This window comes from Mus caroli, unplaced genomic scaffold (assembly GCF_900094665.2).
Source record: "Mus caroli unplaced genomic scaffold, CAROLI_EIJ_v1.1 scaffold_16253_1, whole genome shotgun sequence".
Lineage (NCBI taxonomy): Eukaryota > Metazoa > Chordata > Mammalia > Rodentia > Muridae > Mus > Mus caroli.
In genome coordinates this window covers 2,996-26,926 of record NW_018389195.1, presented here as the reverse complement: position 1 = coordinate 26,926, position 23,931 = coordinate 2,996, and the positions used below count along the sequence as shown (strand labels likewise).

At 35.9% G+C, this 23,931-nt stretch overlaps 1 protein-coding gene across 1 annotated transcript; it reads left to right on the top strand.

Annotated features, from left to right (window-relative positions):
- The first annotated feature begins 3,471 nt into the window (after positions 1-3,471).
- Positions 3,472-23,358, top strand: LOC110287993 (vomeronasal type-2 receptor 116-like). The gene is made up of 5 exons (XM_021154461.1): positions 3,472-3,757; positions 4,318-5,127; positions 6,769-6,996; positions 10,863-10,986; positions 22,436-23,358. The coding sequence occupies exons 1-5, from the start codon at positions 3,500-3,502 to the stop codon at positions 23,356-23,358; spliced, it is 2,343 nt and encodes a 780-aa protein (XP_021010120.1). The 5' UTR covers positions 3,472-3,499.
- The last annotated feature ends 573 nt before the right edge of the window (positions 23,359-23,931 follow it).

The following is a 23,931-nucleotide window of genomic DNA, read 5'->3' as shown; positions in this document are numbered from 1 at the left end:
TGTCAGGAGGAATTTGTTTTCTGGTCCAGTCTATTTGGAGTTCTGTAGGCTTCTTGTATGTTCATGGGCATGTCATTCTTTAGGTTTGGGAAGTTTTCTTCTATAATTCTGTTGAAGATATTTGCTGACCCTTTAAGTTGAAAATCTTCATTCTCATCTACTCCTATTATCTGTAGGTTCTCATTGTGTCCTGGATTTCAAAGATGTTTGGAGTTAGGATCTTTTTGCCTTTTGTATTTTCTTTGATTGTTGTGCCGATGTTCTCTATGGAATCTTCTGCACCTGAGATTCTCTCTTCCATCTCTTGTATTCTGTTGCTGATGCTCACATCTATGGGTCCAGATTTCTTTCCTAGGGTTTGTATCTCCATTGTTGCCTCACTTTGGGTTTTCTTTATTGTGTCTACTTTCCCTTTTAGGTCTTGGATGGTTTTATTCAATTCCATCTCTTGTTTGGTCATGTTTTCTTGCAATTCTTTAAGGCATTTTTGTTTTTCCACTTTAAGTTCTTCTACCTGTTTAGCTGTCTTCTCCTGTATTTCTTTAAGTGATTTATTAAAGTCCTTCTTGATGTCCTCTACCATCATCTTGAGATATGCTTTTAAATCCGGGTCTAACTTTTCAGGTGTGTTGGGGTGCCCAGGACTAGGTGGGGTGGGAGTGCTGAATTCTGATGATGGTGAGTGGACTTGATTTCTGTTAGTAGGATTCTTATGTTTGCCTTTTGACATCTGATAATTTCTGGAGCTAGTTCTTATAGTTGTCTCTAGTTAGAGTTTGTTCCTCAGGTGATTATGTTAGCCTCTATCAGCAGACCTGTGAAACTAGCTCTCTCCTTAGTTTCAGTGGTCAGAGTACTCTCTGCAGACAAGCTCTCCTCTTGCAGGGAAGGTGCCCAGATATCTGGTGTTCGAACCTGCCTCCTGGCAGAAGTTGTGTTCCACTCACCAGAGATCTTAAGATCCTGTGGGGGTCCTGTGGGGGACCTTGCGGTTGACCGGAGACTCAGCAGGCAGGGCAAGGAACCCCGGTGCTGGCGTGGACTGTAAGAGCTCCAAATTCTAAGAAGGGGCAAAGTGTCCACACTTTGGTCTTTGTTCTTCTTGAGTTTCATGTGTTTCAAAAATTGTATTTTATATCTTGGGTATTCTAAGTATCTGGGCTAATATCCACGTATCAGTGAATACATATCATGTGAGTTCTTTTGTGATTGGGTTACCTCACTCAGGATGATGTCCTCCAGATCCATCCATTTGCCTAGGAAATTCATAAATTCATTCTTTTTAATAGCTGAGTAGTACTCCACCGTGTAAATGTACCATATTTTCTGTATCCATTACTCTGTTGAGGGGCATCTGGGTTCTTTCCAGCTTCTAGCTATTATAAATAAGGCTTCTATGAACATAGTAGAGCATATGTCCTTCTTACCAGTTGGAACATCTTCTGGATATATGCCCAGGAGAGGTATTTAGGGATCCTCCTGTAGTAGTATGTCCAATTTTCTGAGGAACTGCCAGATTGATTTCCAGAATGGTTGTAGAAGCTTGCAATCCCACCAACAATGGAGAAGTGTTCCTCTTTCTCCACATCCTCACCAGCATCTGCTGTCACCTGAATTTTTAATCATAGCCATTCTTACTGGTGTGAGGTGGAATCTCAGGGTTATTTTGATTTGAATTTCCCTGATTATCAAGGATGCTGAACATTTTTTAGGTGCTTCTAAGCCATTCAGTATTCCTCAGGTGAGAATTCTTTGTTTAGCTCTGAGCCCCATTTTAATGGAGTTATTTGACTTTCTGGAGTCAACCTTCTTGAGTTCATTATATATATTGGATATTAGTAACCTATCTGATTTAGGATTGGTAAAGATCCTTTCCCAATCTGTTGGTGGCCTTTTTGTATTGTTGACAGTGTCCGTTGCCTTACAGAAGCTTTGCAATTTTATGAGGTCCCATTTGTCAATTCTCGATCTTACAGCACAAGCCATTGCTGTTCTATTCAGGAATTTTTCCCCTGTGACCTATTCCAGGCTTTTCTCCACTTTCTCCTCTATAAGTTTCAGTGTCTCTGGTTTTATGTGGATTTCCTTGATCCACTTACATATGACCTTAGTACATGGAGATAGGAATGGATCAATTCATATTCTTCTACATGTTAACCACCAGTTGGGCCAGCACCATTTGTTGAAAACACTGTCTTTTGTCAACTGGAAATAAATAATAATGTCATTCTGAGATTCTGGGATCCTGAGATCCTTGGTATCAGAGTTCCTGATAGTGGAGCTTCTTCTGCGTGTTTTGGGACTGGCTGTGGAGATGAGGACCAACGTCTGTTCAGGGCACCAGCTTAGACTGATAGGAGCCCGTCAGAGGGATTGGGTGTGGTTCCTTAGTGGCCTGGTCCTGCTGGTCCCAGTTACATCCTATGTTGGGACAAATGTTATGTTTTATGCACCTCTGATCCAATGATCCTGGGTGTGTTAGAGCATCTGAGAGTGGATCTTCCACTGTGTGTGGAGACTGGTTAAAGAGTTGACACCCAAGGTCTGCACTAGGCACTGCCCCAGAGTGGATGAAACTTAACAATTTCTAAGGATATTTGAGACTTTACAGTGGATTTATTCTACTCTTTCGTTTTCTTTGTGGTAGGATCATTGTATATCCAGTGCTGTCGAGATCCCAAAATATAGTACAAACTGCTTTGGAATTTACAGATATGCCTGCTTCTGCTTCTTTATGATAATATTGTAGGAATGTAGTGGGACGCTTGTATGGGCTGGTGGTATAAACAACAACATAGACACTTTTTCATATTTTGAAGCTTAGGAGTTTTAGCTGAGCAGATTACCAGACAGATTTCAAACTCACTAATTCCAACCCTGGCACTATGTCCTCGATATAGAGAGCTCTACTTCTCTCCTCATCTTCACATCCAACCACTAATGTTGGTGTCCTGCTAGAAAATCTCTCCCCTTTGCTTTCTGCTTTGAAGAATCCCTATATATCCTGGAAGTCTTGCTATCCCACTTTCTGCTTAGATATTAGTGGTGGATATATATATATATATATATATATATATATATATATATATATATATTACATCCAAAAGAGAAGTGAGGAAGGATGTATGTTCACAAAATATTAGACCAGTGATGAGCTATAGAAATAGCAATTCCATGAACTGACAAATAAGATAGAACTTTGCTCTCAACAAGTTTTGCAGTCAATAAAAATAAGATAATGAAAAAATGTCACACAAAGTACCCCTACATAGAGACTTGCCATCATACCTATACTTTTCAGTGTTTTATTAAGAAGTCTTTTGTGGGATAATACATCATGCCAGAAAGCATAATATGCTTGAGTGGTTCTGACAACCCAACAGCCACGTACCCACCTGAGATGGTAGGCATGTATGTATAATTATTATGAGTTCCTCACATGAATGCTGTAATACTTCTCTGCAGGATAAATGCACGAAACTATCAACTTGTTTTGGCCATGTTATTTGCCATCAATGAGATCAACTTGAACTCCCATATTTTACCAAACACCTCTCTTGGACTTGAGATTTATAATCTGCCAGCTATTGGAAGNAACATTTTTAGGACTGTATTCTCTTGGCTCACGGGTTTGAGTAAATTGATCCCTAATTATACCTGTAGAAAAGAAAACAAATCAGCTGCTACACTTACTGGAGTATCATGGAAAACATCTGAAACAATTTGGACGATGTTGGATCTTTACAAATTTCCTCAGGTGAGTGCAAGTGATGTGAGTGATGGGTAGTCAGGTTGCTTTTCTCTGAATTGAGCTGTTTACAAAATGAAAGGTACAGATTTTGATTAAGTTAAATTATCATCTACAAAGACAAAGACACATTGTTTTGTTTTTGTTTTTGTTTTTACTTTTAAATATAGTGTACTGGTTGGTTTTGTATCAACTTGACCCAGGCTGGAGTTATTACAAAGAAAGTAGCTTCACTTTAGAAAATAACTCCATGAGATCCTGCTGCAATGCATTTTCTCAATTAGTGATCAAGAGGGGAGGGCCCATTGTGGGCAGTGCCATCCCTGGGCTGGTAGTCTTTGGTTCTATAAGAAAGCAACTTGAGCAAGCCAGGGGAAGCAAGCCAGTAACATCCCTCCTCAGCCTTTGCATCAGCTCCTGATTCCCGACCTGCTTGAGTTCCAGTACTGAATTCCTTTGGTGATCAACAGCAATGTGGAAAGTTTTGTGATTTCATTTTGTCTTTTAAGACTAAGACATTTTGAATGGCAATTCTTGTTCTCCATTTTAACATTCTGTATTTCTTTCAGCTTACTTTTGGGCCTTTTGATCCTGTTCAGATTGGTAGAAACCAGTTTCAATCTCTCTACCAGGTGGCCCCCAAAGACACAGCTCTGTTGTCTGGTATTGCCTCTTTGATGCTTCATTTCAACTGGAACTGGGTGGGACTCCTCATCTCAGATGACCACAGAGGTGCTCAGTTTCTATCAGACTTTAGAAAGGAGCTAGACAAAACTGGAATCTGCATAGCTTTTGTGCAAACAGTATTATATCTGGGGGAAACCCTACTTCGTTTGCTATCCCAAAATTATATCTACATTCTAGAATCATCAACAGCAGATGTGATTGTAATTTACGGACCCACTTCTATTTTATTAACTTTAATAGAAAGTACACATAGAAAGTCCAACATGAAAAAAGTTTGGGTTATGAATACAAAATGGTTTTGCCCAAATTTGGAACTATATAATATGTTAGAATTATCCCATGGGGCTCTCATTTTTTCACATCATTATGAGGAGATTGCTGGTTTCAAAAAGTTTATGCAAGAAGCCACTCCCACCAAGTACCCAGAAGATATTTTTCTTCATATATTGTGGTACTGGTATTTCAAATGCTCATTTTTGCCTTCTGAATGTAAAATATTTAAAAATTGTCTGCAGAATGCCTCTTTGGAATTGTTGCCAGGGAATATTTTTACAATGGCCATGACTGAAGAGAGTTACAATGTGTATAATGCTGTGTATGCAGTGGCCCACAGTCTGCAGGAGGAGACCCTTAGTCAAATACAAATTCAACCACAGGCAAATATTGAAAAGACTCAGTTATTCCCCTGGCAGGTAATGGGAAATTCCTTGTATTTTAAACTCCCCAATATGACATCACATGCTTTAAAATCTCTCAAACTAGTTATGCTAGATTATTTTTTCCATTCAGTAATCTACAAGTGGTAGCATATATTTCAGTGCCTAGATATCACTGTACTTATATGTCTATAAACATGATGAGTGCACCTGTGTAAGATTGCCTTTAACAGAATAATTCTTATTTTGGTAGAGGAAAATATGGATATTTCTCTTTGCAATTTCTCAGAAGTAAAACCCCCGTTTTTAATGATGTACCTAGCCCTTAAGAGGTTTGATGTCTCAAGGTGGGTAATATGCAGAGAAGGCTCCACCATCTCAGAGAAGAAGGTAATGGGCAAAAGGGATATGGGTTGTCTGAGGGATAGCCTGGAATGAAGAGCTGTAATCAGGATGGAATTGAATAACTAAACTTAAAATAATATGGATAATAGAAAAATAATTATCTATATCCACCTTATCGAGGGGATTTAGGAAGTAAAATGATAATTGTCAGACGAAAGGTGATTAGAGGGTAAAGAAAATGAAAATATTGATTAGAGAATACATTACTATAGATAAACAAGATTAAGTTGTTTTTCTTCATTCTGACCCATAGTTAGTAGTAGTGGGTATTCACAGTTGTCAACTTTACTGCATCTGGAATTATCTAAAACCCAAAAAGCCTGCCTGTAGGGTCTACTAGAGGTGCCCTGGTACAGTTGGCTTGAGATGTATGTGTCATGAGGTTTTGTCATCTTCAGATCCCAGAGAATTTGTGTGCTATTTTATTCTTAAGAACTATAAATACTCTCTAATGTAGTTAAACATACAGGTCAACTGTGCCCCTCCCGATTCAATAGAAGATATCAAAATATGTAGATCTAGGCTAAAAATTCATGTTCGACTACCCTGTCTGAGTTGCAAACTGCTATTATATTCTATATTGTTGTTTATTAATGTCTGATTTTTTATCTAAACAGTCTGTATACAAAACAATGAAAATCAAGTATTCATGTTGACTTTACACAAAATTTGTCTAATATTCTGTGATGCCATTAGATTTTTTTTGCTGTCAATCACTCCTGATTATCCACCAAACTCAAATTACATCATCTTAAATATTGACGCTATGAGATTTTCAGAAAATATAAGGAGATATTTAGTTTTCAGAGAAGTTGAGAATTGTTTACTATATAGTCCTTGATCATTTTCAGTATTATGTCAGAACATAAAACAATTAAAAAATAATGGAGCAAAGTAGACTCCATTCCCATTATTGTACAGATTCTTTAGAATTATATCTTATTCCATTAGATTATTGTGATAGAAATGACGAACTTAAAATCTTTTTTTATAATAAAAAAAAGAAAGGTGAAACTTGTTTTCTGCCTAATCTTTCATTTTTTTGGCACTGCTTGACAAATTATATTCTATACAAAATGAAATTTACAAAAAATAATATTTATATTCTCCTAAGCTTTCCTTTGTTCAACCCTATAGGTAATTAATTAAAACAGCATTAACATGATATATTACATACACAATACATTTACAGTCAGGACATAACTTCTTATTTGTAATACAGTTATAATTATATAACTGCAATATCATGACAGGATTTCATAAATGTTTTAGCTTCACCCTTTTCTGAAGAAGATTCAAGTGAGAAATTCTGTTGGGGACTACGTGGTTCTGGACTGGAAAAGGAAGGCAGATCCAGAGTATGANATTACCAACATTTGGAATTTCCCAACAGGTCTTTCACTATTAGTGAAAGTGGGTACATTTGTTCCCAGTGCTCCCAAAGGGGAACAATTGTCAATGTCTGAATATATGATTAATTGGCCTATAGGATTTACAGAGGTGAGTGTTTTTCTAATATAAGTAAATATTATATGTTTCTGGATGTAATGACTCTTGGTTGGTATTATTGACCACATCAATACACCAAAAACTATCAGTCTTAAGATTTTACTTATGACTTATTCTAGTGGATATGTTTTACATATTTTCCAATTATCTATTCATCTTATCATTTTAAAAAAAGGATATCAATTAGTCCTTTCTGAGGACATTGTAATAAACGAGATATCAGGATATTTATATTGACTTCCTTAGTCATCGGTAAATTTATTTTCAAAATAGCATAAATTGCAATAACCGGACAAGAGGAATCTAAGTAGGAATAATATTTCCAACCCCCTTTCATCAAGCAAAACCTGTCAAGTATTGTACTTTAAAGGGGCTTACACATGAGGGATCATTATAATGAGAGTGGATTTTTCCCCTAATTTATGAAAAAAAAAAAAAAACAGAAAAAGATATTAGTGAAACAACACTCTTTAGAATAGCCAAGAGGTCTTTCACTATTAGTGAAATTGGGTACATCTGCTCACACTGCTGAGGAACAATTGTCTATATCTGAATATAGGATTAATTGAACCAGAGGTGGGTAGGTCTCTATTATAAGTAAATATTATCTTTCTGAAACTAATGACCCTTGATTGCTATTATGGTCCACATCAATACCCAAGCAAATCAAAGGATGTGAAAGAAAATAACCTCAAGTCCCTGAATAAAGAAACTAAAGATTTCAGAAGATAGAAAGACCTTCCATAATCATAAATTAGTTGGATTAACCTAGTGACAATAAACTATATTTTTCACTGTTATCTAATTTCCACATATGTAACAAAGCAATATAAAAATACAATGCAATTCCTATCAAAAGTTCCACACAAACATCTACAGACTTTGAAAGAGCAATTATCAAATTCATATGGAAGAACAACAAGCCAGGACACAAAAATGAACCTTACCAATANAATAATCTCTGGAGGAATTACCATCCTTGGTCTCAAGTTGAACTACAGAGCAATGGTATAAAAACTGCATGATACTGGTATAGAAACAAGGTAGTTAATNAGTGGAATGAAATCCATTCCCAGAAGTACACTTATAGACACTTGACTTTTGACAAAATGTTAAAAAAAAAAAACATACAATGAAAAAAGAAAATATCTTCAGCAAATGATTCTGGTCAAACTGGATATCTGCTTTGTAGAACAATGCAAATAGATCCATATTCATCACTCCTCAAAACACTCAAGTCGAAGTGGGTCAAAGAACTCACCATGATACCAGATACACTGAATCAATTTGAAAAGAAATTGGTGAATATCCTTGAACCAATTGGTGCAGAAGACAATATCCTGGGTGGATCATGGAACAATTAATATGTGGGACCTCGTGAGCCTGGAAAGCTTCCATTAAGGCTAGAACAGTATCAAAAGGACAAACATGGGAGCTGGTAATCAGAAAAAGGTCTTCTCTAATCCTACATCCAATAGTGGTCTAATATTCCAAATAATAAGGTACTCAAGAATTTAGACTCTAAAACTTAAAAAGTGAATAACCCAATTAAAAATGTGATAAAAAGCTACACAGAGAATTTTCAAAGGAGGAGTCTCAAATATATTAGAAGTTGTTAAAGATATGTTCAACAATCTTAGTGATCAGGGACATGTAAATAAAAATGACCCTGAGAATCAGTCTGATACAAACAAAATTGCCAAGATAAAAACTGCAAAGATAGCTTCTGTTAATGACGACATAGAGACATGGGAACACTAGTCCATTGCTGTTGAGATTGCAAACTTGTGCATACACATAGGAAAGCAATCTGGTAGTTGCTCAGAAACCTGGAAATAGTACTACATGAAGATACAGATGTACTGCTCCACCATATTAGGACATGTGCTCCACTATGTTTATAGTAGCCTAATTCATTATAGCCATAACTAAAAACAACCAGATGTCCCTCAACCAAAATATTAAAAAAGCATAAAGAAAATATGATTCATTCACTCAATGTTATAATACGCAGCTATAAAATATGCAGCTATAAAAAGACATTAAAATTTCCAAGAACTTGGATGGAACTAGGAAATGTCATCCTCAATGAGGTAATCCAGAAAAAGAAGAGAGGCCAAATCGAGGATACTTGAATCTCATTTAGAAGGGGTATAAAATAGTCATAAGAGCTAGATGGAGGGAGGTAACTTTCTGTGATAGATAACATGGTAGAGAATAGTGTTATCAGTCTTAGAAGAGTCAGAAAAGATATTTGGATAGTCAGGAGAATGAAAGGTGACCTGTACCTGCCAGGAGTGCAGGAGTTGGGGAAATGTCAAGGAAGAGTCAGAGACATGACACTAGGAAGACCAACAGTACTTAGTGGATGTGATGATAGCTAAGACCAATAGCACTGCATTTATGGAACTTGAAGAGGACACCTCCAATAGCCAAGCATTTCCAGGACTGGAGGAATAAGAACAAAAACATTGCTACCAAATTTTTGACCCCAAAACAGTCCTAGCTACAAGAAATGCAGAGATGTTGCAGAGACTGAGAGAATGACCAACCAATAACTGGCCCAACTTGAGAACCATTCCAGGGGCAAGTATCAATCCCTGACACAAATAATGATATCTTTTTATGCTTGCAAAAAAATGACCTAGCATAACTGTCCTTCCAGAGAAAGCAGGTAACTGAAACAAATGAAGAGACTCACANCCTAACACTGGAAAGAGTTACAAGACAATTATGAAAATATTGGAGACCAGAAATGTTTAAGAACTACACGGGAAGACCAAACGTGATATATACTCGACACTTGGGGAGTCTCACAGATTCAGTCACAAATCAAAGAGTGTACATGGGTTGGACTTAACCTCACCCACCCCCAATATATGTAGCATATGTGCAGCTCAATATCCATGTGAGTTCCCCAAAAGCTGTAGTGGTGGCGGTTCTTAAGCTGATAACTCTCTGGAGAATTCATTCCACAAATGAGCTGCCTTCTTTGGCCAGAGTGGAAGAGGATGAGTTTAATCCTGGTGAAACTTGGTGTGCTAGGGTGGCAGGATATATAATGGTTACACGCCCTTCCAGCAGAAAAGGGAAGGGGGAACTCTTTGGGAGTGACCCAGGAGGGGCAGCATTTGATATATAAATAGAATAAAATATTGATTAATGCAAAATTAACTAACAACACAAATGGCATGTAAAACATAAGGGTAGTGGCAGGTGGTCCTAAGTTGTTTAAGAATCTAAAATGAGAAAGACACTATTAGCATGACAGTAAACAGAAATAGTGGGCGTTCTCCATTTCCACTAATTTCTCAAATTTTCTGCTTCAACTCCAGTNCTTATTTCAACTGATGATAAACCTTTCTGTCTACAATTTGCTTTGGTCATGCTCTTTTATCACAATAGAACCCCTAACTAAGACACTTAGCTCACACAATCACAGTCAGTTTTCAGATGGCCTTTGATTTCAAGCCTTTGACAAAGAACAAAGTATCTCCCTTTTATACTTAACTGTATTGTTGGCAACATGAAGGCAATAAAATTAATATGAGGATAGAGAAATTTTCTTTGTCACATCACAATGTGAGGGTGAAGTTCCCTAAGGCAGAGGATTATGGCAGTGCTGATTTTAGGACACTGGACAGATTTCATTAAATTCAGGAAAGGAAAGTGATGGCTGCTGCTGACCAAAGGTCATTTCCACTTTCATTCAATGGCCAATGGAGTAAAACCGCAAAAAATCAACATATTTAGATATACATTTTAATTAATATACTTTCTTTATTATAAAATACGTACTTTACTTGTGCACTAATTAAGAGCTAAGTGTTTTGTATCTTGTATTAAATATTTTTCAGACTCCTCACTCTGTGTGCAGTGAGAGCTGCAATCCTGGATTCAGGAAAGTTGTCCTAGAGAGCAAGCCTACCTGTTGCTTTGACTGCACTCCTTGCTCAGAGAGTGAGATTTCCAATGAAACAGGTGAAGGACACGTTTCTCAGAGGATTTTCCATTCTTTCTACAGTGCTCTCACATACCTAAGTAAAGGAAAAAATTGGACAAGAGAACCACATGGCCATTATGTTACTTCAGTTTAACAACTGAATCTTTTACCTGTATGTTCTATTAAAATAACACATAGGAATGATTCACCTTTTTAAGTCATTGTAAGCATTGCGGTATCAAGAATTCACTTCTTCACATCAGAGACAAATGTGCAAATTCACCATAGAATTTAATCAATAATATTCTGAGTATTAAGTCTTTGTAATCTTGGCCAGGTGGTGGTGGCAGATGCCTTTATTCCCAGAACTTGGGAGGCAGAGGCAGACGGATTACTGAGTTTGAGGCCAACCTGATGTACAGAGTGAGTTTCATCAAAGCCAGGACTACACAGAGAAACACTGTCTCCAAAAAAAACAAAAAGAAAAAAAATTAACCAAACCAAAACAAAACAAACAACAAAAAAGTAATCTTGAAAGCATACTTTAGAGACACTTGCATTACATTTAAATGTGAATAATTTAGCTTTGCTATATTAGTGCCATCATTGTCTTATTTCAGACAGTGGACCCAGAAAACGATTTCATTTTCCCAGTTGCAATTTCTGTGTTTGATCTGTTTTATGGCATAAGAAAGTTTCTAAATTAATTTAATTACAACATTTCATTGCCAGTTTTTCTTCAACCCAGTTAATACATCTGAAACAATAAGTTAGACAAAGAAATTAAGTTATTGTGAAGAGGGTGAAAGACAGACAGTCAGAGATGTAAGGGATGCAATTAAAAAACTGAATACCTATTTTGTATAGAATTTTATAAATTAATTCACATTTTTCAAGAAGTGTAATTATTTTATATATTTAAATTTTCCATATCTACTAATGAAGTTGAAACTATAGTTCTGTACCATTTGAAAATATTATTGTAATTAACTCAACAGTGAGGGTGTCCTCAAAGTTTATAATATGTTGTGTTACTCATTAACTCATTGACACCCAAATATCAATAGTGTATGTATGTTCTCATTAGAACTACTGGAAACAAATATAAATGTGTAGAAAGTCATGTGACATTCCTTAAAACAAGAACTTGGCACATGACCACCTTTTGATGCACTGGTAGATGGGCGCAGGTAATATTGTTGGAGTGAATATGCCAAGATCTACTGAACACTGCACACACCTGTATTTATACATCAAGACACGAAAGGAAGAATGATTAGTTCCAGAAAATTTGGGGAAAATGTTAAACTATGTCAAAATAAGAACAAGCATGAGATAGTCACAAGGTGACTGCAATCATCATGTGTAGAATAAACATTGTGCCACTCCAGGTTGAATAGTAACATAAGTAGAAGGAACTTGCAGTTAATAATATTGATGTGAAAAAGAAGCTATTTGTTGATGATTCTTTCATTATTTTTTGTGAAATAAATTCCATTTTCTATATGTACATTGTATTAAACATATCTCATTTCTGACAGGGGCATGATAATTTTGTTTTTATTATTTATTCTACATCCCAATCCATGCCTCACCTCCTGTTCTCATCCTCAGAAAGTCCCTCTCCTATCCACATTCTCATTCTCCAATCAGAGGCAGGATCCCTCACCATTGGCTACCTTCTAACCTGGCATATTATTTGTCTCCATCACTAATCAAGTCCTCTTCTACTGATGCCAGAGAAGGTAGCCAAGTTATAAAAACATTTGACAGAAAATCAAGCACTATATAAGTAGCTATCTTTTCATTTCTTTGCTGCTCATCTGCTCCATATGTAGGGAGGGGCAGGTTTTGTCTGAGAGTGTCTGCATCTGGTTCAGTCATCAGGACAGACTAGCATAAATAATTTCAGGGATTGGTATTTTCCAATGGGATGAAACTGAAGTGCGGCCTATGTCTTTATTGGTTCTATTGGGAATATTGGTTCTCCCTACCCTCAGTCTCTAGCCCAACCCCTATTTCTACATCTCTTGTAGAAAGGATGAATTTGGAGCCAAAAATTGTGTGTGTGAGTTGGTTTCCCTATTGCTTCAATCGGGGCTTCCTGGCTAAAGGAGGTACACTTTTCAGGTTCCAAAGAACCACTATTATGACTCTAAGCTAAGGTTACCCCCTATGATTGCTGGGGGCTCCCATATCCCAGATGTTTAGCATATCCTCAAAATGCTTGCCGTCCTATACGTCACACTATGGATTTCTATTCTCACTCCTGACATTCTATCCCTCTTCTGTGTTTCTCTGTACACTTGACCGGGAACACTCCAAGTCACCTCCTTATCCCCTCTGCCACCCAGATTCCTCATTCCATCTGCCTCCTATAACTATTATATTCTACCTTCTAAGTGAAAATCAAGTACCCTCACTTGGATGCTATGTTTAGTTTAGCTTTGGGTCTTTAGTGTGTATTGTGTGTATCCTGTACTTATGCCTAATATCCACGTATAATTGTGAACATACCATGATAATGCTTTGGGGTTACCAGTCTCTGGATGATAGTCTCAAGTTCCATCAATTTCCTTGCAAAATTCATGATGTCTTTGTTTTTAATGGCTAAATGGTACTCCGTTCTGTAGGCATACCAATTACTCTTTATCTATCCATTCTTCAGTTAAGGGATATCTACGTTTTATCCAGTTTCTGGTTATTAGGAAGAAAACTGATATAAACATAGTTGAACCAGTGTCACTGTGGAATAATGTGCCATCTTTGGATTTATGATCAGAAGTGATAGAGCTGGATCTTGAGGCAGAAAGAAATATTGCCACTTTTCTGATAATCCAGCAAATTGATTTCCAGAGTGTTCTTGCCTAATAGAAGGTTTTTAGTTTCATTAGTTACCATTTATGAATTCTTTATTTTAGAGCCTGATCCATTGCTCTTCTGTACAGGAAGTTGTCTCTAGTACCAATGCATTACAGGCTATTCCTCAGTATTCTTCTACTAGATTTATTTTATTTGTCTTTATGTTAAGATCTTTAGTCCACTTCACTTGAAGTTTTGTGTAGGAAGATAGATAAAGATCTCTCTTAATTCTTCTATATGCAGACATCCCATTAATTCAGCACTAATTCTTTAAGATGCGTTCTTTTTCCCATTCTATGGTTTTGTGTCTATAGGTATGTGGCAATATTTGAAAATTGATGCCATGGATCAACCCATTTATTCCTAGACTATTACCATGCAGATTTTATTACTATTACTTGACAATATACCTAGAGTTCTGGGATGTGTGTACCTCCAAAAGTTTAATTATAGTTTAGGCTTTTTATAGCAATGTTGGGTTATTTGTTTGTTTGTTTCTTTGTCATTTTTTCCCATATGAAGTTAAGAATTGCTATTTCAAGGTATGTAATGAATTATATGGGAATATTTATGAGAATCACACTAAATATGTAGATTGGTTTTGGTAAGATAGCCATGTACATTATGTTAACCCTACCATTTCAAGAGCATTGGAGATCTCTCCATATTCTGATATCTTCCTTAATTTTTTTCTACAATGATTTCAACGTCTTGTTATATAGGTGTTTAAATTGCATGGTTAGAGGTACATGAAGACATTTATATTATTTGTAAATATTGTAAAGTGTTTTAATTCCCTTATTTCTTTCTCAATTTATCATTGGTACAAAGGAAGACTATTTTTTTTTTTATTTTTAGTTAATTTTGAATCTAGCCACTTTGCTGAAGGTGTTCTCTGGTAGAATTTTTAGGGTTATTTGTATTTATTATATCATCTGTGAATAGCAATCCTTTGACTTCTTTCGTTCCAATTTGCATCGACTTGATCTCTTTTAGTTCTCTGATAGCTCAAGCCAGAGCTTCAACCTGTATTGAATAGATTAACAAGAATGAGTAGCCTTGCCTTGTCCCTGATTTTAGTGGAATTGCCTAAGTTTCTTTCCATGTAATTTGATGTTGGCTGTTGGTTTGCTGTATGTTGGTTTTATANCATTGAGATATATGCCTTGTATCCCTGATTGCTCCAAGACTTTTAAAAAGAATTGGTGTCAAATTTTGTTAAAGTTATTTTTCTGCATCTAATGGGATGACCATGAGATTTTTTTAATTTTATTTTTATAGTGAATTACACAAATGGGTTTTCCTGTATTTAACTATGTCTGTATCCTTAATATGAGGTTTATTAATTTATTACTTAAGATGCTTTTGATGTGTACTTGCATTTGGTTTGTGAGGTACTTATTTATATATGTATATATATATATATATACATACATACATACATATACATACATACATATATATATATATACATAGATAGATATAGATGTAGATATATATGTGTGTATATATATATGTGTGTGTGTGTGAGTGTCTGTGTATCTGTGTGTGTGTGTGTGTTCATTTCTTCCTCAATATCCATAAGGGAAATAGAACTAAAATTCTCTGTGTTGAGTCTTTGTGTAATTGGGGTATCAGTATAATGGAAGCCACATAGAATAAGTTCCACAGTGTTCCTCTGCTTCTATTGTGTGGAGTAATTTGTGGAGTATTGCTATTATCTCTTCTTTAAAGTCTGGAAGAATTCAGCAATAAAAATATCTGAGTCTGGATATCTTTGGTCAAGAGATATTTCATGATTGCATCTCTTTTCTTAGGGTTTTAGGTATATTTCTGTAGGTTTCCTGTTCTTAATTTAACCTTTGTTACTTGTGATACTTGTTTAGAAAACCATCCTATTTTTAAGATTTTCCAGTTTTGTAGATTACGGGCTTTGAAGAAAGATCCAGTGCTTTATTTGTCCTTTTTTTTTCTCTTGTTTTCTCTCTCTTTTCTTTTTGGATTTTATTTATTTTGATAACATCTCCAGATATTTTAGTTAGTTTGGCAAGGGTAGGTCTATCTTGTTGATTTTCTCTAAGAGTTAATTCTTGGCTACATTGGTCCAGTTTTTCCTAATTTTTGCATTTCAAATTATTGAAATTGGATTATTTTCTTCCCTAACTCCTCTTAACTGTGTTTTCTTCTTTTTTCTCAACCTTCTAAATGTACATTTTAATTGTTCATATGAAAAATTTCAAATAAATTTCTTTATGGACATACTCAATGTAGTGGACTTTGCCCTGAGAATTATTTTTACTGTTTCCCAAGAATTTGCATATGTTGTACCTTTATATTTATTGAATTTTTAAAATTTCTTTCTGTCTTTCTTCCCTGAAGCAGAGATCATTGAGTAGAGGCTTGTTCAATATCCGTGAGTTTGTCCACTTTCTGGTGTTTCTGTTGGTGTTGAAGTCCAGATTTCCTATACAGTTGCCACATAGAGGAAATGGTGTTATTTCAATATTCTTATATCTGTGAAGGATGCTAAATTTTGGAAGAAGACTTGAGTGATGAGAAAATGGTATATACTTTTGTGTTTGTGTATAATATTATCTAGATGACTTTTAGGCCCATTTGATTCATACTCTCTGCCAGTTTTCTTATTTCTCTATTTATTTTTTAATAAACAACATGTCAATTGGTGAGACTGGGGTATAGCATCAACCACTTTTAATATGTGGAGTTTGATGTGTGTTTCCAACTTTAGGAATGATTCTTTTACAAACATGGGTGCCCTTGAATTAGGAACATACATGTTGAGAATTGAGATAACATTTTAGTGGGTTTTTCTTTAATGAGTATGTAGTGTTCTTTCCCATTTGCTTTGTTTAATTCTAGTTGAAAGTCTATTTTAATACATATAAGAATAGTTATTTCAACTTGCTTCTAGGTTCCTGTGGCCCAAAACAAAATTATAGCATTTACTCTGAGGTAATAGCTATCTGCATTGCTGAGCTGTGTATCATTTTTGCAGCAAAAGGTTGGTTCCTATTTTTGCATTGTTCTGTTCGCCTGGTTCTTTTTTATTGGAAAATTGAGTCCATTGCTGGTGAGAGACATTAACGGCCAGTTATTGTTTACCCCTGTTATTTTGATGCTTGTTATGTTAGTGTGTATGTTTTATTGTGTGTATTTAATTCTCTTTTTCTGGTATGGAAGTATTTATTTCCTGTGTTTTCTTGAAAGTAGTTATCCTCTTTCTGTTGGAGTTCTCCTTCAATTAGTATTTGTTTTTTGTTTTTGTTTGTTTGTTTGTTTGTTTTGTTTTTGTTTTTTTTTGTAGGACTCGATTTGTGGATAGATAGTGTTAAATTCAGAGTTTTCTTGAAATATCATTGTTTTCTCCATCTATATTTGTTGAGAATTTTTTTGGTGTAGTACCTTAGATTGGCATGTGTGTTTCTATAGTTTTAAGATATTTGTCAAGGCCCTTCAGTGTTTAGGGTCTCTATCAAAAGGCAAATTTCTAGTGGTTTCTGCATTTGTATGTTACTTGGTCTTTTTCCCTTGCTGCTTTTAATATTCTTTTTTGTTCTCTAAATTCCATATTTTGGTTATTTTGTTGAGACAAGACTTTCTTTTCTGTTCCAATATACTTTGTGTTCTGCAAGCATATTATATATTTATAGGAATTTCTCTCTTTAATGTGTGAATATGTTCTACTAATATTTTCTTGAAAAAATTCCTCATCCTTGGAGCTGAGACTCTTTAACTTCTATTCCTATCATTCCTTGGTTTGGTGTTTTCATTGTAACCCAAATTTTCTGGATATTTTATTTCAGAAATATCTTACAATAAATATTTTCTTCTACTGATGCACTAATTTGTTTTATTGTTTGCCTGAGATGCTCTCCTCCATCCTTTCTGTGTTCGTGATTCATGCATCTGTTGTTCTGATTCTCTTCCCTGGGTTTTCCATCTCCAGTTATACCTCACTTTGTATTTTTTTATTGCTCCTATTTCCACTATCATGTCTTGAANACATTTATTTATTCCCCTGGTTAATTGTAGATTCTTTAAGGGATTTAATTGTTTCCTCTCGAAAGGCCTATATTTGTTTTCCCTTACTTCTTTAAGCCATTTATTTATTTCCCTCTTAGTTGAATCTATCGTCTTTATAAGATTGGATTTCAGGACATTGTGGTTTGGTTGTGTTAGGTTATGCAGGACTTGAAGTTGTAGGATAGGGGTGTTCTATGGTCCTTGACTTTTGTTGTTTCCTATCATTCTTTGGTTTGGTGTTTTCATTGTACTTTTATGGTTCTGGATCAACAGGTCTGATGAAGGTAGGCAGACAGGTGGTAGGAGAATGGAAGTGTGGTCTGGAAAGCAGGATAATTATATTTTCTCACCTATTAATTCCCATTATTTCACTATAAACACATTATAAATAAATCATTCCTCTGGAACATATATAGATAAAACATAAAAACTACCTACCTGACTGTTCATTTGATTATAGTTCCTCTATGCAGATTGAAGACATAGNCATTTCATTTATGAATTTAATGTAATTGTAGAAGGAGCACATCAAATGTCACCTCAAAATTCTTCTATTATAGACTAAGGATTAGACATTTCAGTGATATGTACATTTGGTTTGATAGAGTAGAATGAAGAATTTATCTACATATATCACTAACTCAGATTGTATTGATTTAAAAATACAGTGTTGAATATTCAAAAGTTAAAAACATTACTTAAAAATATAGGGAAATATACAAAACCTATATTTCAAGACAAAATATAAGTTGTAAACAAAGTAAAATGTTTTGTGTTACAAATCAGGCACCATTAATGAATGGATATTGTTTATATGAAACGTATTATAAGCTAACATAACATAGTAGCAAAAATGATCTAAAATCAGACAAGCATACATTTATATGAATGTGATATTAGCAGAAATAAAGACATTGAGAAAATGTTAACTATTGTGACAGAAGAGTTTTAAAAAGCATAAGAAACATACACAAATAGAGAGTAGAGGGAAAAGGGATTTAAATAGTTATTCTCTATATATAATTTAGGAAAAAAATTAAACAAAATCATTCTTGAAATGAAACATTTACAAATTGTGGAAAGTTATACATGTCATAAAATAAGTCATATATTTTTCTTCCTCTAAGTTTGATTCACAGAGATTTAGTTCTTAAAATCTCTCCTGGAGGAACAAAGAAAACATAAATTTTATTACTATGAGGTGTTTTAATAAAAAACTTTCACGAAGTTTATCAAAACTTCCAAGAACTAATAGCCGAAAAATTCTTTCAATATATAAAGGAGTTTACATCCCCCATACTAACCTGAATATCATCAAAGAACACATAAATGATTAGAGAGTTAAGTCCCAATAAGTTTTCTCTAACATCCACATATGAACAATAACATCTGTGAGATTTGCCTGTTAACAAAAATGAGAGGGGTGGAAAAGACAAGAAATATTTTAAACAATTATTCACTGGTATCCAATCAAGATCACATGAAAAGAAAACATTTCATACATCTAAGACTACCATGATTTTATACAATAAATTCAATGAACAATATTTCTTGAAAATTGAATTCACACAGTTGGAAATTAAGAAACATTTTGTTTGTGAATTGGTATAAGAAGTAAATTATTTTCTGCAGTATAATTTTCTATTCTCAAAATCTAAATGTAAGTTTCAACTATATTACAAAATATAAATAAAAGGTTAAGAAAAAAATACCCTCCATATCCATCCATTTGCCTAAGAATTTCATAAATTCATTGTTTTTAATTGCTGAGTAGTATTCCATTGTTTAAATGTACCACAGTTTCTGTATCCATTCTTCTGTTGAGGGGCATCTGGGTACTTTCCAGCTTCTGTCTTTATAAAGAAGGCTGCTATGACCGTAGTGGAGCATGTGCCCTTATTACAAGCTAGAACACCTTCTGTGTCTATGCCCAGGAGAGTTATTGCTGGATCTTCCTATAGTACTATCTCCAATTTTCTGAGGAACCATCACACTGATTTCAAGAGTGGTTGTGCCAGATTGCAATCCCACCAATGGTGGACTGTTCCACATCCTAGCCAACATCTGCTGTCACCTGAATTGTTGATCTTAGCCATTCTGACTGGTGTGAGGTGGAATCTCAGGGTTGTTTTGATTTACATTTCTCCAATGATTAAGGATGTTTGAACATTTTTTTTCAGGTGCTTCTCAACCATTTGTTATTCCTCAGTTGAGAATACTTTTTTTTTAGCTCTGCACCCATTTTTTTTAATAAGGTTATTTGATTTTTTTTGGAGTAAATCTTCTTGAGTACTTATGTGTATTAGATATTAGTCCCCTATCTGATTTAGGAATAGTAAAGATCATTTCCCAATCTGTTGTTGGCCATTTGTCTTATTGACAGTGTCTTTTGCCTTTCAGAAGCTTTGCAGTTTTATAATGCCCATTTGTCGATTCTCAATCTTATAGCACAAGCCATTGCTGTTGTGTTCAGGAATTTTTCCCCTGTGCCCATATCTTTGAGACTTTTCCCCANTTTCTTCTCTATAAGTTTCAGGGACTCTGGTTTTATGTGGAGTTCCTTAATCCACTTAGACTTGAGCTTTGTACAAAGAGGTAAGACTGGATCAATTCGCATTCTTGTACATGATAACCGCCAATTGTGCCAGCACCATCTGTGGAAATGCTGTCTTTTTTCCACTGGATGGTTTTATCTCCCTTGTCAAAGATGAAGTGACCATAGGTTTGTAGGTTCATTTCTGGGTCTTCAATTTAATTCTATGGATCTACCTCTCTGTCACTGTACCAGTACCATGCAGTTTTTATCACAATTGCTCTGGAATACAGCTTGAGGTCAGGTATGGTGATTCCACCAAAGGTTCTTTTATTGTTGAGAAGAGTTTTTGCTATTCTATGTTTTTTTTATTATTATTATTACTTCAGATGTATTTGTAAATTGCCCTTTCTAACTCAGTGAAGAATTGAGTTGGAATTTTGATGGAGATTGCCTTGAGTCTGTAGATTGCTTTTGTCAAGATACCATTTTTACTGTATTGATCCTGGCAATCAATGAGCATGGTAGATCTTTCCATCTTCTGAGATCTTCAATTTCTTTCTTCAGAGACTTGAAGTTCTTATTATACAGATCTTTCACTTCCTTAGTTAGAGTCACACCAAGGTATTTTATATTATTTGTGACTATTGTGAAGGGTGTTCTTTCCCTGATTTCTTTCTCATCCTCTTTATCCTTTGTGTAGAGAAAGGCCACTGAGGTAACCCAATCACAAAAGAACACACATGCTATACACTCATTGATAAGCAGATATTAGACCAGAAACTTACAATACACAAGTTAAAATTTGCAAAACACATGAAACTGAAGAAAAAGGAAGACCAAAGTGTGGATACTTCGTTCTTTCTTAGAATGGGGAACAAAATACCTATGAAAGGAGTTACAGAGACAAAGATGGGAGCTCAGACAGAAGGAAGGACCATCCAGAGAATGCCCCACCTGGGAATCCATCCCATAATCAGCCACCAAACCCAGACATTATTGCATATTCCAAAAAGATTTTGCTGACAGGACCCTGATATAGCACTCTTTTCTGAGGCTATGCCAGTGCCTGACAAATACAGAAGTGTATGCTCACAATCACCTATTGGATAGAACACAGGGCCCCTAATGAAGGAACTAGAGAAAGTACCCAAGGAGCTAAAGGGGTCTGCAACCCCATAGGAAGAATAACAATATGAACTAACCAGTACTCCCCAGAATTGTGTCTCTAATTGGATATGTAGCAGAGGATGGCCCAGTTGGCCATCGATGGGAGGAGAGGCCCTTGGTCTTGTGAAGATCGTGTGCCCCAGTACAGTTGTATGCTAGGGACAGAAAGTGGGAGTCGGTGGGTTGGAGAGCAGGGCAGGGGGAGGATATAGGGGATTTTGGGGATAGCATTTGAAAGAAAAATGAAGAAAATATCTAATAAAAATAAAAGTTAAAAAATAAGAACAGTTCAATATACAGTAAAATAAATGGGCTTTAGTAATATGGTTTTCTGCATATTTTCATTGTCTGTTTGATACAACCAATATTATTGAATAAAAGAAAACCAACATTAAAAATGTTTTCAAGGACTGGATTGTAGGCCAGCCTCTTGCCCACATCATGTTTAGTGATTGCTGTGGGCTGGACAGCCTCACTGCACTGTTGTGATTTTTGAGGTGGTGACCATGAGCTACTTAACAAATCAGGTTGAGAGACAGGGCAGGCTAAATCACACCCCAGTGTATTCAGACTGAGTTCTTACCTCCTTATCATATCTTCAGTTCCTTCAGTGTTTGCTCAGTGATATATTCATAATGGGTAATGTGAAAAACACCCATATCTCCAGAAGGGGCATTTCCTCAGGTTTTTTTTTTTTTTTTGAAAGGAGTGTAAACCTTAACTTGTAGGATTATTCACTTTAGAATACATGTTTCTCTATACAAAAAGTGACAATGGAACATGGTTGTAATAACAATGCAATGAGTTTGAACTCTAAAATATATTAGGTTAAAGGGAAAACTTGACCATGGATTCATAACCAACTTCATTTCTACCAGGTTTGGATCAGTGTGTGCACTGTCCAGAAACTCATTATGCAAATGGAGAGAAGAGACACTGCCTGAAGAAAAGAGTAACATTTCTGTCCTATGATGATCCCCTGGGGAAGGGAATCACACTTCTGTCCATTGGATTCTCAACACTCACAGCTCTTGTTATTTGGGTATTTGTAGACCACAGAGGCACTCCAATTATAAAGGCCAATAATAGATCTCTCAGTTACATACTGCTCATCACTCTCACCCTCTGTTTCCTCTGTCCATTGCTCTTCATTGGCCTTCCAAATACAGCAACNTGTATAATGCAACAGTACATGTTTGGACTTCTGTTCACTGTGGCCCTATCCACTGTGTTGGCCAAAACCATCACTGTAGTTATGGCCTTCAAGATTACTGCTCCAGGAAGAAAGATAAGATGGTTGCTGACATCACAGGTCCCTAAATTTGTCATTCCAGTTTGCACCCTGATACAAGTACTTCTCTCTGGTATATGGCTGGGAACATCTCCTCCATTTATTGACAAGGATTATCACTCTGAACATGGACACATCATCATTCTTTGCAGCAAGGGCTCACATATTTACTTCTACTGCACTCTGGCTTACCTGGGAGTCATGGCCTTTGGGAGTTACCTCTTGGCTTTCTTGTCCAGGAGACTGCCTGACAGATTTAATGAATCTAAGTCCCTGGCTTTCAGCATGCTTGTGTTCTGCAGTGTATGGGTCATGTTTCTCCCTGTCTACCACAGCACCTCTGGGAAGGTCATGGTGGCTATGGAAATGTTCTCTACCTTGGCTTCCAGTGCAAGCATTCTTATCATAGTCTTTGCTCCTAAGTGCTACATTGTTTTGTTTAGGCCAGGGGTGAATACACTTACTCACGACAGGGATAAAATACACCACAGGAGCAAAACTTTACTTTAAAATATAGTTCACATGATTCTTCAACTAAATTGAATTTTCTAGATATCAACCATTTTGCCTGTCAAATGTAAAGTTATGCAATGTTCTTCGTTTTTTTCTTCCTTTGTTTTATTTATTAGATACTTTTTATAAACATTTCAAATGCTATCCCGAAAGTTCCCTATACCTCCCTCCCCCGCCGTCCTGCTCCCCTACCGGCCTATTCCTGCTTCTTGGCCCTGGCATTCCCCTGTACTGGGGCATATAAAGTTTTCATTATCAAGGGGATTCTCTTCCCAGCGATGGCCAACAAGGCCATCGTCTGCTACATATGCAGCTAGAGATACAAGCTCTGGGGGTACTGGATAGTTCATATTGTTATTCCACCTATAGGGTTGCAGACACCTTTAGCTCCTTGGGTGCTTTCTCTAGCTTCTCCATTGGTGGCCCTGTGTTCCATCTTATAAATGACTGTGAGAATCCACTTCTGTATTTGCCAAGCACTGGCATAGCCTCATAAGAGACAGCTATAACAGGGTCCCTTCAGCAAAATCTTTGTGGCATATGCAATAGTGTCTGGGTTTGGTAACTGAT